This window comes from Chelmon rostratus, chromosome 24 (assembly GCF_017976325.1).
Source record: "Chelmon rostratus isolate fCheRos1 chromosome 24, fCheRos1.pri, whole genome shotgun sequence".
Classification (NCBI taxonomy): Eukaryota; Metazoa; Chordata; class Actinopteri; order Chaetodontiformes; family Chaetodontidae; genus Chelmon; species Chelmon rostratus.
Genome location: NC_055681.1, coordinates 8,033,461 through 8,049,783, shown reverse-complemented (window position 1 = coordinate 8,049,783; position 16,323 = coordinate 8,033,461). Strand labels below are relative to the sequence as shown.

Below are 16,323 nucleotides of genomic sequence, written 5' to 3'. Positions count from 1 at the left end.
CACTAAAAAAAAAAATACGCAGCTGCCTTGTATCTTGCTAATCTTTCCTTCATGATTCATTGCAACATTTCACTATTTTAGGGATTTTCCCCAAAGAATTTGCACAATGCATGAATATACATACATAAAGCTTTTTCCAACATGTGTACAGCAGACAGTCCTGCACATTGAGTTTCAGGTCACACCAACCTATTAGAAAACATGACTACAAAATTCCAGCAACTGTGTCAGATCCATGACCAGAAACCGTGAATAAGCAGCCGCGCTGACAGACAGACACAGGTGTATGCTACGCAGGTGCTGGGTGATGAATCAACTGATGCTCAGGCAGAACCAAAAATAAAGCACAAGCACTCCAGAGCAGGCATGTCAAACTCATTGCAACCAAGGAGGAGCACACCAGGCCAGCCAATCAACATCAAGGGTTCACTTAGTTGTCAGCTGAAGAATGAGATCAGCTGATTAATTGATTCCAGCCTGGTGTGCCCCTCCTTGGTTGGAACAAAAACCTGCAGCCACACGGCCCTTTGTGGAATGAGTTTGACATGCCTGCTCCAGAGCAATAAAAACTACATTTCCATTCTAGTGGCAGCTGCTCACAATGTAGAAATACTGCAAATGGAAAACAAACACATACACTCAATAATATATTTAAATCATCTTTAATTGTGCGGTTATAAAATTCAAACTGGGTAGAAAAAATATTTTTTTTCCAACATCTAGCTCATTGAGAGGAGAGTGAGTGTTGCACTATAGATTTGAAAATCTAATATTGTAGTTTTAAAGTGATTTTCCCTGTGCTTACTTTTGCAACACATACTCTCATGTGTTCTGACCCAATATTGGCTGTTCCAGGTGTCGGTGTAGTGATACTTTCTCCACCCTCATCGTCCCACAGCAAACTCTTCCAACACTCAGAAACCTAACTGGGGCAATGCAGTGTTCCAAGTTTTGATTTTTTTTTCCCCCAGATTTGTGCTTTCTGAGATGCAATTTTTGCTATTTTCAAAGTGAGAACGGGTGCAGAAGACAGAGAGAAAAGCTGGAACAACAACAGTGCTGGCTCCCACCTCAGGCCCACCTGAGAGGCAGCAAGTCTGAGTCTGACGCCTGCCTCAAGGGAAATATCACTTTAAAAACAGATACACAGTGTAAACAGCAGAATGTGTAAAAAATCTGGAGCCCTGTAGACAAATATATTTCCATATGTTTACATTTTTAACAATAAATAAAAATATACTTTATGACGCTGCTGGCAAGAGACAAGAGCTCCCTTTTTACAGATTTAACCATTTTTTCCTTTCATGGCCATAAAACTGTTATAGTATTAAAGTGAAATGTGAAGACATTCATGACTAAAACTGACCAATTAACAATCATGTTGTAGTGTAACACCTTTCCATGCACAGTCCAGCGTAGTGCAGCAAACTACACCCATAATTCACCCATTTAAGCACAACTTCCTTGACCTCATCGTCAACCCGCGCCGCTGGTGTAAAAAGGGAAATGTTTCTGACTTTAGAAAGGTCAAATTTAAAGCACTCTGCTGTGGAAAGCCACTTAAGACCTCTACCCTCATATACACATTTGTTTACACGACAAAACCCAAGGTGCAAAAATAAATGAATAAAATATGGTCATTCTTAATGGCGATGTGTGTACAAATCTATTATTCAGTAACAGACAGACATATAGAAGGTTAAAACAGACATATTTACATTCTTCATCAATTAAAAGCATTTCAGTTGGACAGACTTAGTCCATACAGTCGAACACTGATCTTAACGATAAAAAATTTCAGTCTACAGTTGTGGAAAGAGTTCAGCACATAAGACAGTGCCTGACATCAAAGCAGTTCAGGCAGGTTCAAGGTTTCACACTGAACTGTGTCGGTTTGTGAAACCACAACGGCCTCTGAGCAGGACTTCAGTTCCCATGCTGCGCCTGTGCTTCACGTCCACTCCCGCGCTCACCGGCTGCCACGCCGTCTGCAGTGTCTCTTGGTTTGGCGGTCTACACACCGCTCGCTTGAGACAGAAAGCAAAAAGGGGACAGCCGTGATTGGAGGGCCTCAATCAGTAAAGGGAGGTTAAAAAATGACGTCATGAGCGTCGCCGTTAGGCCGTGGCCTGTTCGCAACAGGCGGGAGAGGCTTCTTGTAAAATTCTGCGGAGGGGATAAGGGAAAAAAACGTTCGACTACGTTAGTAAACTACATCCATCGAGCCCTGAAATACAAACACTGGCAATTAGAGATCTATCTATAAGAACAGAGGCAAAAAGAGAAGGGCAGCAGCCATGGCTGCACAGATGGGATGTGGAGGCTGGGGGAGAAATGAATACACAGAGAAGCCTCAGAGTTGATTAAGATGTCTGCCATCATGAAGGATCCACACACACACTCAAACATACGCCCGGTGAGATGCAGGAGGAGAGAAAGACAGTGATGTGGGAAACTAATTAACAGTCAACACACATCTTAAGGCAGACAGAGTTCAGTGTTTCCTCTGCAGCACCACACTGACACATTTACCGCTCCTGCTGTGAAGCAAACCCACCAGGCTTCCTCCTTTGAAGAACTAACCGCTGCGATTTACAATAAATATTTTTATTTTCTTAGAAAAAGAAAATACTGAAACATGTGCTAGAACTGGGATGTGGGCTCCAAAGACACATTACTGCATCAAGAAAACACTGATTCAGCGCCATGACAGTTAGTGCACACAAAGAGCATGTTAGTGAGAAAGTGAGTGGCTGGTTTGGCTCTTTAATGAAAGGAATGAATGCATGAAATTAAATAATGATTAGTCGTGAGGGATGAAGAGGAACCAGACTTCACAGGCGTCTTTACCAGAGTGTCTCGAGTCCCCGAGTGGCTCTAGTTTTGGCAGCCTAGAAACTTTGGGTGTGGCCCATCCAACTAAAAGGAAAATAAAGAAACACTGGTCAACAGAGTTGTGGAAAATCCTAAAAAAGAGCACCTGGTTCATCTGACCGCTCAACTTCATTTTGTCAAAGACGTACGAGAAGTCACGATCAAGCAAACCCATTACTGTTCACCAAGTCACTGGGTCACAAATCCATCGCATTTCCTACAGCTGCTTCACAATAAAAGCCTCCTCGCTGGCTCGTGGGTGGAAAATGTGAAGCAGCAGCAGCAGGAAATGTGGGGCGAACACAGCTCCGATATGACTGAAAGTGATCCTTAAAGAGTTAAAATAATTTGATATTTCAAGGTAGGAGCAGGTGCGTGGGAGTGAAACGACACTCCAAACCACCGACAAGTTCCTACAGCTTTTGTTGAGTAAATTTCAAGCACCTTTCAAGGTACTGAAACCAAAACTTTCCACACTCTCAAAGCCTTTATCATCATGTCTTACACTCAGCAATCAATGTCTACTGCCACCCTGTTTATTTAACCAGCCGTCATTATTTAATGCTCGCTAATTTTGATGCTTGACAACAAACAAATATGACAGCGGGATTGTTTCATTTCACATTTAAAAGGTTTACATGTGTGATTGTGCAGATGAGGCACCATTTAGTGTTGAAAATCAAGCATTTTTCAAGGAGTATATTCAGATCGAAGCATATTCCTAACCATGAAAACATAACAGTGAAGCATTTTCCAAACTTTCAAGACTTTGTATGAACTCTGCAGAGGTTCAGTCCTTCCAGGGGCTTACCACGGCTATGGAAAAAATACACCTGACAGCTCAGACTGACCTGGAGGAGGTGGAGGGGTGGGGCTCTCTGCTGGACCGTCCTCAGTCTTCAGCGGGTCCACCCTGTGCTTCCTCTTCAGCTGCAGCTTCCTCGTCTTCTTTTTGTCTTGCTCACTTGCTGCAGCTGTAATAAGTACGGAGACATTTGAAAAGGCGTGTGACCCTGGAGGTGTCTTCACTGAGCAAAGACTTCAGACGTTCAAACTGGAACATCTGATCACGAGAAGTGAGCATTTTCATCATCCTTTTATCCCCTAATCTGTCACGTAATCATCTTCTTCATGTGGAGTTATCTTGATCTATCAGATATTCATTACTCTGAGCTTTGGGAAGGAATCAGACAGATGCTTAGTTTTACTGGATATCTCTTTTTTTTTTTCAATTTGCAATATCTCAAACAAATATTTGCCACAGTCTCCGGGTGTTTGTTTAATCATATGCTTTCAAAGTGAAAACAGATTTAATATCTTGCTTTCTTTTCATCTGCAAGCTCTGACTTTTCCCCCCCATATGGTGCAATGCCGAACCACAAGCTGTGAGGAAAGGCTCTTCAAAAGGTGCCTGCTGCCCTCACATCTACACAGATAATCATTTTTACATAACTTCCAAATAAATAGATCGTGGCAGAAAACACATTTTATTTACCAAGTGATTGAAGTCATGGGGCTTTATCAAACCAAGCAGGCACACATTTAATACAAACTACACCACAAACGTTGAGGCTTTCAGTGCAGCTATCGCTCACCTGAACTGCCATTTTCCGGCGTTTGTCTTGTGTCATCCAGTTCTTCGTCGTTGTCGTCCTCCTCTTCCTCCTGATCGGTCTTGGGGCTGTTGGTCCGGGCCTCCTGCAGCTCTCTTTGCCTCTTCCTCTCGTTTTCTCTGTCCTCGTTCTGAAAAGGACACAAAGCCAAAAGCGATCTTTCCTGAGCTCTTTGAAACGTACAGAAACTGCAGCTCCGACTGGAAGTCTCAATCTCACGCACACCTCAGAGATCACGTTGCTGATTGGCTGGAAGGGGCTGGGCATGTTTTCGTCATCAGGCTCCTCTTCCTGGATCTGCCTGCCCTCACGTTCCGCCTCTTCCCGCTCCTGCCGCTCTCTGCAGACAGAACGAGATGTTAACCTTTCAGCATAATCACACGCACCTCCTCTGTGACAGTGCTACATTTAGGAAAATTGAACTGAGGTCAGCTTTAATTACAGTATGCATTTGTACAAATCATTTTCTCCACCATTCAGTGGGAGTTTTCTCTGTTCAAATAACATTTTATGTCTTTTTTATTGTTACTTCAGTGCAAGAGTGCAAGGCTGAATTAATGTTTTGAATATATTGTACAGACAGGAAGATCACATACTTTGCCATCTTTGGCATTTTGACATTTCCACGAGTCTTCATTTAGCATTCCACTTTGCCTCTCTGTCCTTTATCTTTCCCAATGCACATTTCTTTCCTAATCTGTCTATGACGTGTCTATACTCTGTTTGTTTCTATTAGGACCGTGGGTAAACAGGTTTGATTATTGCAACTTGAGCTAATTTGTCAATTCAATCCCAAAGATGTTGCTCATTTCTTACGGCCCAAGTGTTGTCCTCACCTCTCCTCTCGTATCCGCCGTACTCTTTCCGCCCTCTCCTTCTTGTCCTGCTCCTCCTGAGCACGCTGCTCCGCCGTGTCCTTCTGCACGCGCTCGGTGATGGCCTCGTAGTCTTTGGCGATGTTGTTGAGGAGCCACTTCAGGCCCTTCTTGATGGACTTGTCGACCTTTTTGCCATAACCCAGAACGGCAGAGCATGGCTCCTGGGGTCGGAAGACATGTTGAGATATAGGATGTTACTGGAAAAAAAGAAACTTATATATACTTTGGATGACAACAGCCACCAGCCATCTTATGCTAAAGAGGGAGAATGAAAACGCCTGGCCTTTTGCCTATATGTGGTCAAACCAAAGGCCCTTCATGTCATTCAACTGCTGTTCCACAACAGGTGCAAAAACACTCACGATCTGACAGAGACACTTGTTCTCGTTGACGAGCTTCTCTAACGACAGATTCTCAATGATGTCTGCTTCAGCCAGCGCTCCCTCCTGGTCTTGTTTATTGGCAAGCCTGAAAGCAAAGAGGAATAAAAGAGATTTGGCTCGACCAGGCTAGCTTCTGGGACAACCAACTCAGCCCAAGCTTTGAACAGAAAAGTAAAGTAAAGTAGCTGCAAGACTGTTATCAAACTCACTCTTTGCAAGGTGCTGAGTTATTGCGTCTGGAAATTGTATGGAAATCTTATGGAAATGTGTGTCTGCCCTGATTGTGGATTATTGATTAGAATACTCTGCATACCTGGAAAAATACATTAAACTCCCTGTGCCTCAACCTGTGCCCTGATTACTGATTAGGCAGATACCTGCAGGAATCAATCTGCAGTGCATGCATTCATTAACAAATTGGACCAAGAGCTCAGACTTTTAGATCCAGTAAATTCTCCATTATCTCCTCATCTTTTACACTTCTATGCTTTCATTAGTCTTTTCTAGTAGCTCCCCAAGTTTACCCACATTTTGAATATATAACTTTCCTACTTTTTTAGGCTTCATCAAGCTAAATTTCCTTGGCTGACTGCACACTCACACTAGCACAGGTTTCCCTGCGATGCGCGGGTGCTGAAGGACCTCGGCCATGGTCTCCCGTGTCTCCTGGATCCTCTGGACGTCGCTAGAGTCCACCACAAACACCACGCCGTGCGACTCCGAGTAATAGTTCTTCCAGATGCCCCGGATTCTCTTCCCGCCACCCAGGTCAAAGATGGTCACCTCAAATTTGCCTTGCTTCAGGTCAACCTTGGAAAAGCCCACTGTAGGAGCCACATCCTGTGGGTTCTCTGGAAAAAAGGAACAACAGAAATCATGTTAGCAGAGACAACTCTGTTTTTTTTTTTTTTAAATGTATCAGCAGTGATAAAATATAAAAGCAGCGTGGCATCACTATCAAGCAGTTTGGTGTAAAATAAACATGAAAATAAATCCCAAACAGAAGAGTAAATGAGGCGCTTTATGCAGAGTGAAAAAAAATGGAGAACAGGCTTACAAGCTCAATTTTTCTATTATTTACAGAAATTGTTTTAAACAAGAAAAATTTGCAAAATGCTAAATATTCATTATCAACATTCATAACAAACAGCCCTAACCTCCTTGGATTCCTCGCACTGTGGCTGTCTTCCCAGCATTATCCAGCCCCACCATAACCAGAGTCACTTTCCTGTTGAGTAAGAAAGGGTAGCAATGAACACACAGTGCATGTGCATGAACACTGACATCACTATCAGGTCCAGATCCAGACCAACCAGCTGATGCGGTCTATGGTGCCCCACATACCATATGAGCGACATTAGCTGGCATTAGCTCTCATGACGCATTTGGGGGCACAGATAAGCCAATTAATAATCTGAATGACCAACGCAATAAGAGATCTGCACAGTGGACTGAGTGAGTCAGCAACAGCTACGTGGGCCAGCTCACACAGATAAAACTGGACAAAGATACAGAGTATTTGCTCAAGGCAACATTAGTACTGATGGTCATTCTAATAGTGTTGGGCTAATGGTTGACTTTTCTGTGTTGTGTTCTCCTAGACACAATTCACTTAATACATTTTTCAATGCATTATACTGAGACTTACAAAATGCATACTATTCGTTGACTACTAGTCAATATGCATGATTAAAAAACATGGTGTATCTCTGAAAGCAACACAGGAAACAGAAGACACACACTTATCATTCATCATTCGTCATTTCTGCAAGTGTGCATGCATGCACACACCTGGGTAGGAAGCTGAGAGCATAATAACCAAAACACAAAATACAAAAGAAAGGGACTGAAAGAAAGAATCCACAGAGTAAACACACAGTACAAAGGAGAAAAAAATACAATGACCTAAAAAAAGCTAAATCGTACAAAAGAAACAACCAATCTCCATCTCCTGGATGCATACTTAACTTTGACACTTGCGCCGAAACGACATCAACCGCACTATCCATCTAACCGTCCTCTGGAGCCAACTGGCCTTCATGAGGGCAGCCACTTTATGTGAACCTCCGAAAAAGGCGAGACACCGTCTGGCACCTGTGCGCTAACCCATAACCCTTTGTCCTCGCTGCTACAAGCCCCTCACAACAACAGGCCAAATGGAAGAGACCCACTGAACAGACCTGGCTGTGGGATTAGGTGAGGATTTCTGACTAAGTCCAAAGGATCAGATGCCTCACAGGTACCACGTGGGTTAAGCACTCATTATAACATTTTGCTGGTCCTGCTGCTTCACACTGAAAGTGTTTTTCATGTTCTGTGTACAGTCGCAAAGGAGGAAACTGACTGCAGGCTCGAGGCATGATCAAAACAGGAAGACAACAGGGATGCTGTATCATTTCACTTTATCATTATCATTTCACGAATCCAAGATGAATGGCTGAAATGAAGTCCTAATGGGATCAATTTATCTACCAAATATATTCTTGATTAACTGTTTGCTCCATAACAAGTCAAGTAACAGACAAGGCAAGAGAGAGAGAGAAAAAAGCTCATCACAATTTCCAGAAAATCAAAGAGGTGTCTTCCAATGATAGAAGATATTTGATTCACAATTACAACACGGAACAGCAGCAAATCATCATGGAACCAGATATTATTTGGCATTTTTGCTTGACGAATGACATTTTATCAGAAACTAATTTGATTTTCAAAACCACTTATCTTTCTGTCAGTCAACTCAATGATTAATCAGCTCATTTCAACACTAATAATATGTGTTGCCCCGGATTTCTCCCGTCAAGCACATCATTCATGTAAGAGTATAATTAAACACAGGCACTATTTCACAAATCTCCGTCACTAAAAGATAAATTTACTGCACTGAATGCACTGAACCGAGATCTTTCACATCTGTCAGTGGATCTAGGAATTGTGTAAAAAAGTGGACGATACCTAACTGCTTTGACCCAGTGGAAAAAGAGACTGAAAACATCAAATCAGCCGTGTAATAATGCCTATAATCTAGATTTATATCAGATGGAGACTCATTCTTCCAAACTACTGAAACAATCTGATTGGAGGTGAATGGACAGAGTCGGGGGGTGAAAAAAATGGGCATCATCACATCATCTAACTTACCTTGCGGGCTCTCGCCAGCGTTTCAGCCAGTTGCAGCAATTCGCCATCAGGCTAAACATCGCAGTCCGAGTCCAGATGACTGCAGTCAAGTGGTCATCTAGCCAGGAGCGTCGCACCGCTATCCAACCCCGATTCAACAGTTGATCGACTCTTCGCCTAAAGTAGCTACATGGCGAGCTAAGTCGTGATAGCGTTAACGTTCCCAGCCCCTAAAATGGCCATCGTAACCAGCGTTGATGAATAAACTCGCCGTTACCGAGTGTAATCAATTAACGTTATTTGCGATAACATCAATTTTCTGAAAAACAAAATCCGTGTCCCGATACCTTCGGTTAGCTGAAGCTAACGTAGCTTGCGATAACGGTAACTTGTTAACTCGGCCTCCGCTCATGAGTGAGTCTGTAACCACGCGAATGAAAGCTGCGCTTATCCATAAAGTGAAAACAGGTTTTCATATTCAGCCGAATGCAGCGAAGTACTTTGCTCACGGAACATTAGCTTCTTAGAGTTAGCTCATCTGTAGCTGTCTACTTTGTTTACGCCGTCCTTTCTGCTGCTAGGTTGCAGACGTGCTTACGACATCTCTCGTAACCAACACGTCAGCGTCGTTCCGGACTCCCTGTCGAGAGAGCGCCTCCTGTGGCCAATGAAATGAACTACAGTTTCACTCAGTAATTGTTGATTGCATTTGATTTTCTGGAATTAATCAAACTAAATGTACAAATAATTTGGACACAAATCCTTACAGTAGGCCTGTCAAATGGGCATTTGCAGTGCATATTCACCATTTTCCTTATGGGTTTATTCAAGATTCAGATTCAAGATTCTTTTGATGCACTATTATTAATTATCATCTGGAGAAGTGACTTCAGCTTTAACATATTTAAACATTAAATACATAAAACATGGAAAATATTAAATACCATGCATATATTTACATTTAAAACATGTAAAACAAAGCCAAAATCCACTAAGCCAGCTCATACAAAACAATTAACCACAATGTAACTGGATGAGAGAGAAAATCAAGGGTATAGAGGTGCTTCTTGTTTTCATATCACCTTTTCAGCCCTATTGTGAGAAAGACAGAGTCAGTTTATGAACAGGCCTTTGTACTATGCATGTCCACCAACATAAAAAGAACAACTTCTATTTTGTGTAAAAATAGAAGAGAAATTACTGAAATTATGGATCATGGAAAGTTTAAAGAGAAAACAAGGGCAAAATTTAGCTCTTATTGCATAACTCTGTAAGTGTCAAGGTATGAGAGAGATTCTATCAAAATGAATACTTTCATAATATCACAATAATTTCTAACTACCTTCCTTCCCTGGATTTGGGATATTACTTACTGTATTTGCACATGTTTTATACCTCTCAAGCAGGGCACAGTCAATCACTGAAGCTATTTATAAAGACAAATGCTTTCTTATTGCTTCACTGGAACCAGTGATTCTCCTTCTTTCCACCAGAGTGAAAGTATATTAGACATTTGCAGCTTACCTGCAAATAGTCTACAGCCTTTTTTCATTAGACTGAATGTCAAGTGTCTGTTAAGGCAAAGATAGATGCCCTTTAATTCCTGAACGGAGTTATTGTCCCAGTTCATTTCAACAAGCACACACAGGTGAGTGTGCAGTCAGAGAAGTGAGGCGGGATGATGGACGTGTGTCTTTAACAGAGTCTTTCAAAGGAAACATTATCTCCTCTTGAGACGACTTCCACTTGATTTTTATGAGAACTATCTGCTGCGCTCATAATGCCACAGTCATAATCTTTATTTGTTTACTGGGATCCAGTGCACTGAAAGTGAAAGTGGTTGCATGGACATTAATGAGGCCATTGTCCTTCTGGCTCCAATTTGCCCAAGTATTAAAGAGGTGCTGAACTCATGACTGGAGTTCAAAGCCTTCAGTGGAATTCTCAACAAATTATCCTCTGGCATGACAATATTATAGTTGTGCGACCTTGTTATGTGTCTGTTATGTTCAGTGTTTTTTTAATGGAGGCAAGGGTGCAAATCTGTCTTTTGTTATAGATGATTAAGCGTTGAATGTTGGTTTGTTTTCTTACCTTCAGTTTGCAGCTCTCTCTTAAAAGACCTGCCTACTTAATTATTAGGAAGCGCCATCTTTTATTTTCTATCAGCTGCGCTGAGTCGTTACTGCGCATGTGCGGTGCCCGTTGCACACCCGTCTAACCGGTATCGAGGGTGGAAAGTGTTCACCGCTTCCGTCACATTCCCGGTAAGAATGTGCTCCTTTACTATTATTATTTAGGTCAAGTCGTTCGGGGAGGGTGACCTGTTTTCATTTGCTGTCAAAGACTACATGTGGGACCTCCAACCTTTTTTTAAAGGGTTTTTTTACGTCTGTTTTCGCCCACTAGCCGAGCAGTAGTGAGTGCTAAATCTTTTCAACGTATGGAAACACAGTGCGCAGTGAAATTCAAGCTAACTGAGGCTTATTGTAAAGTTTGCCTGAAGTTGTCAGCAGTGGTACTTCTTCTATTTTATGCTGCTCTATACTTCCAGTTCATTACATTTTAGAGGGAAATGTATTTTTACAAAACTGCAGTTGTTTGAAAACTAATACTAAATGACAGGTCACAGGTCAAGATTGCACATATTATCATAGATTAGGTAAACCGGAAGTATGTGCATTTACGAGCTGCAGCATTAAAATGACACAAACATAAATGCATCATAATCAGAGTCCAATTATTTAAGATGTTATGAAATGTTTCATTCTGCATAATGAGTACTTTTACTTTTTGAAGTATATTTTGATGCATATAGTCCCCTACTGTTACTTCAGTAAGAGTTTGAATGCAGGGCCTCTATTTGTACAGTGTATTTCAAAGAAAAAGGCGTGTGTTTCTGTCACTGCTGGTGTTTGCTGTGTTTCTTGATATGAGAATGATCTTTGTCAGTTTTAATGGTCTTAACAGCGTCTGTCAGAGATTATCACTGGCAGTGAATTAATTATTGAGCTTTTGTACTTTGTAATAAGAGCAGGCCTTAAGGTGGAAGAGACACTTCCGCATCTTTAACACTCAAATAATCCAACCACAGAAGATGTGTGTGAAGCGACATTCTCATAACAGTTCTATACATGTGTTTCACACTTACAAATGTAAACGTATAGATGTCACTACAGAAAGGCAAGAAACAATGACTTTTATCTGTAGTTTCTACTGCTGTTTTTATGTTTTGAGCTTGTTTACTGGGTTGTGCATTGCAGTTCTGAGCAGAAAATGTCCTCCAGTTGGCAAAATGCTTGGTTAAAGGTGTTTCCTTATTCCACCAACAGTAACAAATATTCAGCTGGGACTGCAGTTAATTGTTAGTTTCATTATAGATTAATCTGCCAGTTGTTTACTGGATTTAACAAATATCAGAAATGACAAATGAGATGTGTTCAAATAACTTGTTTTATCCGACCAGCAGTCCCAAAGCCAAAGATTCAGTTTACTGTCATACAAGAGAAAGAAAAGCAGCAACTCCTCGTCTGTGAGAAGCTGCAACCAGAGAATGTATAGCTCAAAAAAACAGTAAGATGATTAATCAAAACCACCATCAAAATAGTTCCTGACTAACATTCTGTCAGTGGACTAATTGGCTCATTTTTGCAGCTCTACATTCAAATACAAATTCCAGTTACTCATGCAAAATGGTGGATGTTGCAGAACCCCCCAGACCTTATTGTTCTTTGAGGTTTTATTCACACTTTGGTGTTTTCCGGCAGTATTCTGCTCATGCTGTATCTTATTTTGTAGGTCTCTCTCTTCTGCTGTATTCCTATAAAGGAGCGTCTGCCAAAGTTTGACTATAAAAGCAGGGTGATAAATCAAGATAAGAAAAAAACATATGAGTCAAATAGCAACTCGGTGAAAACGGCAACACTTCTACCTTGCATTGTTTTTCAGGTGTGTCTGCCCCCCTGCATCCACATGGCTCATGTCTTCGTCTACGGCACCTTGAAGAAGGGGCAGCCCAACTTCTACCGTATGTTTGACCGAGCCAATGGTAAGACAGAGTTCCTCGCCTCAGCCTGCACCACCCAGAAATACCCACTAGTGATCGCCAGCAAGTACAACATTCCTTTCCTCCTCAACATCCCCGGCCAGGGCCACCGAGTCCAAGGAGAGATCTACAAAGTGGACTATCAGATGTTGAAATTCCTGGACGCCTTCGAAAAGGTTCCCACCATGTACCAGCGGACTTTGGTCGAGCTGGAGGTGAAGGAGTGGGTGGGGGAGGCAGAGGGAGAGGAGAGGGCGTCGGCAGGAAGCATCACAAAGGCGTTCGTGTACATCGCGACAGAGTACCAGCCTGACTGGCCCTCGCGGCCCAACTATGAGAGCTACGACTCTTATGGGGATCACGGGCTCGAGTACGTGATCAGAGAAGCACGAGACTGATCGCTGGAATAGGAAGAGAAAATATGATCCACAAAGTCTTCTACCTATACATATCTCTCTCCATGTATAGTCAGTGGTGCGGGTGGAGGATATCTGTCAGAGAATACACTCCTCAGCAGAGGTCCAATAATGCTGTTTTTTTTTTAAGGAACACAGCCTAAACAGACATAACCACAACCGATGCAGTCACATATGTTTGCAGATCTTTCATTGATTGGTCTCATTGTAAATGTGGTTTAAAAAAAGCATTCATCATACTTCTTTGCATGTTTTTACTTTAAAACCATACCGTTGTGCGTGCTGAAAGGCCAAACGCATTTCAGGAACAGCATATTATGTTGTAAAATGAATTTAGTGTCACACCTAAAAGTGGTATGTTTACCTCTTTCTGTTCATTCTTGAGCTTTGCTATATTTGCTGAGAATTACCTGCAGCCTGTCTGACAGTCAGTGGCGAGCATTCGTTCATGTTAATCCTGTTTTCTTGTATGGTTTTAGTAGAAAAATGTGTCACTGGAGATGTGAAAAACCCTTCACAGCAATGTCACTGAATCCGTGTTATTGCTATAAAACTAAAGAAACTTTGTTGGTTTCCTGACAGAAATAAAGCTGCGTGATAGATTTCTTTATCCAGACCTGTGAGGCTTCATTCTGAGGCTGGTTTTAGTAACAAGAAAAACACGTCCTAGAACTGTGAGCTTTCAAGACACTGTTGGAGATGGCCTCTTGTTTATATACCTCCTGTGTTTTACCCATGATTACACGCTGCTTTTCTTTTATATTTGAGTTTCCCTGTTTCATGTTGTCATGATCCCAGCTGTTGTTCTGTCCTTATGAAAACGAGATAGAAACAAAACACATACTTTTTGCCTCATTTTTCTTTCATATGAACAATCTTTTCTCATCTTTATTTAGAATAGTAAAATCCAGAAAACTGGAATAATACAGAAGAGAAGGTATTTGGCAAACGGACCAGTGAAATCTCTGTTGGCGTTGGAAGCAGTTTGGATTTGTCCTTCTAAATAAAAGCAAAACTTACAGAAAAGCAATAATAAAGAACATTTCACAGTGTATCAAAGTACTGTACAAAAAGTTACCTTACAAAAAGGAAAAGTCGGATGTTTTCTAATCGTGTCCAAACTGGCATCACATTTAATTCATCTGATTTCAGACAAACAAAAATACTCTCGTCACCATGAGTGTGTTCACATGCACACAGGTTTCCACATATAGTTTAAAATCCTGGTTTAGGTCTTGTTCCTTTTCTGTACATTTTTCATCGTCATCTCAAATGTTACACAGGAATATTTACCAAGGAGACATGTAAAATGCAAAAACAACACGGTGCACAAACTCGTGCTTCAGTGTCCCGAATACTTCTGGTTCTTCAGGCTCATCACAAAGATAAAACAGGACACGTCATTGAGGTGATTCTTAAATCCATACGTGTGCATGTGAACAACACTCAAAGTCAAAAACAGTTATGTAAAGGAAAACATTGCCAGTGAGACTTTCTGCTGCCAGTTTGGCGCAGAAAAAAAAGTAAATTATGAATACCATCGTGGACCACTGCCATCGCAGACAGTTTGTCTCTAATTAGACACTAGCGGTGCAGAAGTAGGAGGGTGGAGGTGAAGTGGGAGGACCTCTGGCAGATGTGTGTGTGTGAATCAACCATTCAGAGGTATTCATTAGTGTGGATTCTTTCTGGTGTTTGTGCAGCCTGAAGCCTGGATCTCCATCCAGGCGAGAGTCTCTATGCAGCAGGGGGAGAGCTGAGGGAGGCGGGGTCGTCAGTAAAGGTCTTTCCTGGTGCTCGGCAGCGAGCGGCTGGCAGAGCAGGTGGCGCTGCGGATCACCTCCATCCACCTGGAGACAAGCAAAATGAAAAGCACGACAGATTTACAGCCGTTGGCACTGAACGTTTGTAAGAGTCAGTTCAATACATGTAAGTCTTTGGTAAGATGTCATTATATATTATATATGTGCAGTTTATGTAGATTTTGAGTAGGATTACACTCAGCTATTATTCTGTCTAACAAATAGAATCACTCACATGCTCCTGATATGATGTCAAAATAAAGGCTAAATGTGTAATATATTATACAGCATGTGTGTGCTGTTTGTATGAGATATTAAGAATCTAACATTTGATACCTCTTCATTTAAGAATGAATGAAAGCATGCACAAAAAATAAAATATAATGTACGCTTTCATCCAGTACGACCAAATTTAAAACACTTATTTTCAAGCTGAAATAATCATATTTTCTTGACAAAAACATTTACTATAAAATATACATAGATCAAAATGAGCTATCTCACCCATCTCTGTTATTGGGTTAATTATTGTTTTTTCTTGATGTCAGAGTGGGAAGATATACCAACAGAATGTCAAATACAACAAGTATATATGAATACATCTCAACCCCAACCCAGGTCACCCATGACGGCACCTCTCAAAGGTGTACTCGCTCTCTGATCTGAAGTAGTAGACGTGGGATTTAAAGTGGAGTTTGAAGACGTAGTCTTTGTGGATGTTCTCCGACTCAGACGGGACAGTGACAGAGTAGCCCAGCAGAGGGAGGCTGGCCAGCGGGTAGTCGTCCTGTGAGCAGGCGGTTCAGAAGGACAGGAGAGCCTCAATTACCATCTTCATGCATCTTCAGTTAGCAGCACCATAACACAGATCTCATATCAGTGCTTTACGGTACCCTGCATTACTCGTATATACTCTCGACTGATCTAAAGTCTGCCTATCTTTCTGCAATTAAAACATTTGAACAACAAAGTGAATAGAAGCCTCATCCTCCCACTTGAAATCTCACCTGGTGTGACTTGTAGAAGAAGAGGCTGAAGTTGGTGAAGACCACCCAGAGTTTCTGCCAGCCGTTACTGTTCTTAAACTTCCTCAGCAGGTTACCTGAGAGCTGGTTCTGCGCACACAAAAAACACGAGAGGCTTAAATTAAGTGAAAACACAGTCACGAACACTTGAAGTGTTAGAAATGAAGGGG

At 41.7% G+C, this 16,323-nt stretch overlaps 3 protein-coding genes across 8 annotated transcripts in view; 1 reads left to right on the top strand and 2 right to left on the bottom strand.

The window, feature by feature from the left end:
* Positions 1–646: 646 nt before the first annotated feature.
* arl13b (ADP-ribosylation factor-like 13b) lies at positions 647–9,877 on the bottom strand. 3 transcript variants are annotated; one of them, XM_041966442.1, is made up of 10 exons: positions 8,887–9,876; positions 6,906–6,976; positions 6,350–6,599; positions 5,728–5,833; positions 5,324–5,526; positions 4,713–4,827; positions 4,470–4,617; positions 3,726–3,848; positions 2,851–2,919; positions 647–2,027 (listed from the first exon to the last, which is right to left on the bottom strand). In XM_041966442.1, the coding sequence occupies exons 1-10, from the start codon at positions 8,943–8,945 to the stop codon at positions 2,014–2,016; spliced, it is 1,158 nt and encodes a 385-aa protein (XP_041822376.1). In that variant the 5' UTR covers positions 8,946–9,876; the 3' UTR covers positions 647–2,013. The 3 variants fall into 3 exon arrangements, with proteins under 3 accessions (XP_041822376.1, XP_041822375.1, XP_041822379.1); XM_041966441.1 differs by having other exon boundaries at positions 647–2,166; positions 8,887–9,873; XM_041966445.1 differs by lacking the exon at positions 2,851–2,919 and having other exon boundaries at positions 8,887–9,877.
* Positions 9,878–11,074: 1,197 nt separating this feature from the next.
* On the top strand, positions 11,075–15,391 carry LOC121627133 (gamma-glutamylaminecyclotransferase B-like). 2 transcript variants are annotated; one of them, XM_041965819.1, is made up of 2 exons: positions 11,075–11,132; positions 12,814–15,391. In XM_041965819.1, the coding sequence occupies exon 2, from the start codon at positions 12,838–12,840 to the stop codon at positions 13,306–13,308; it is 471 nt and encodes a 156-aa protein (XP_041821753.1). In that variant the 5' UTR covers positions 11,075–11,132; positions 12,814–12,837; the 3' UTR covers positions 13,309–15,391. The 2 variants fall into 2 exon arrangements, with proteins under 2 accessions (XP_041821753.1, XP_041821754.1); XM_041965820.1 differs by lacking the exon at positions 11,075–11,132 and adding an exon at positions 11,170–11,284.
* Positions 14,182–16,323, bottom strand: part of farp1 (FERM, RhoGEF (ARHGEF) and pleckstrin domain protein 1 (chondrocyte-derived)) — a 54,505-nt gene continuing 52,363 nt past the window's right edge. For all 3 annotated transcript variants that reach the window (XM_041965816.1, XM_041965818.1, XM_041965817.1), the window contains exons 26-28: positions 16,136–16,243; positions 15,764–15,915; positions 14,182–15,176 (exon numbers count right to left, since the gene is read on the bottom strand). In XM_041965816.1, the coding sequence (XP_041821750.1) occupies positions 15,101–15,176; positions 15,764–15,915; positions 16,136–16,243 (336 nt within the window). In that variant the 3' untranslated portion in view covers positions 14,182–15,100. The remainder of the gene's footprint in view (positions 15,177–15,763; positions 15,916–16,135; positions 16,244–16,323) is intronic.

What these genes read in the sequence shown, in the direction of transcription:
- arl13b (XM_041966441.1), bottom strand. Translation starts at nt 8,945, where the DNA reads ATGTTTAGCCTGATGGCGAATTGCTGCAACTGGCTGAAACGCTGGCGA. An exon ending in CGCTGGCGAGAGCCCGCAAG is followed by an intron (nt 6,977 to 8,886) that starts GTAAGTTAGATG and finishes CTTACTCAACAG; the next exon opens with GAAAGTGACTCTGGTTATGG. An exon ending in GCCGGAAAATGGCAGTTCAG is followed by an intron (nt 3,849 to 4,469) that starts GTGAGCGATAGC and finishes TACTTATTACAG; the next exon opens with CTGCAGCAAGTGAGCAAGAC.
- LOC121627133 (XM_041965819.1), top strand. Translation starts at nt 12,838, where the DNA reads ATGGCTCATGTCTTCGTCTACGGCACCTTGAAGAAGGGGCAGCCCAAC.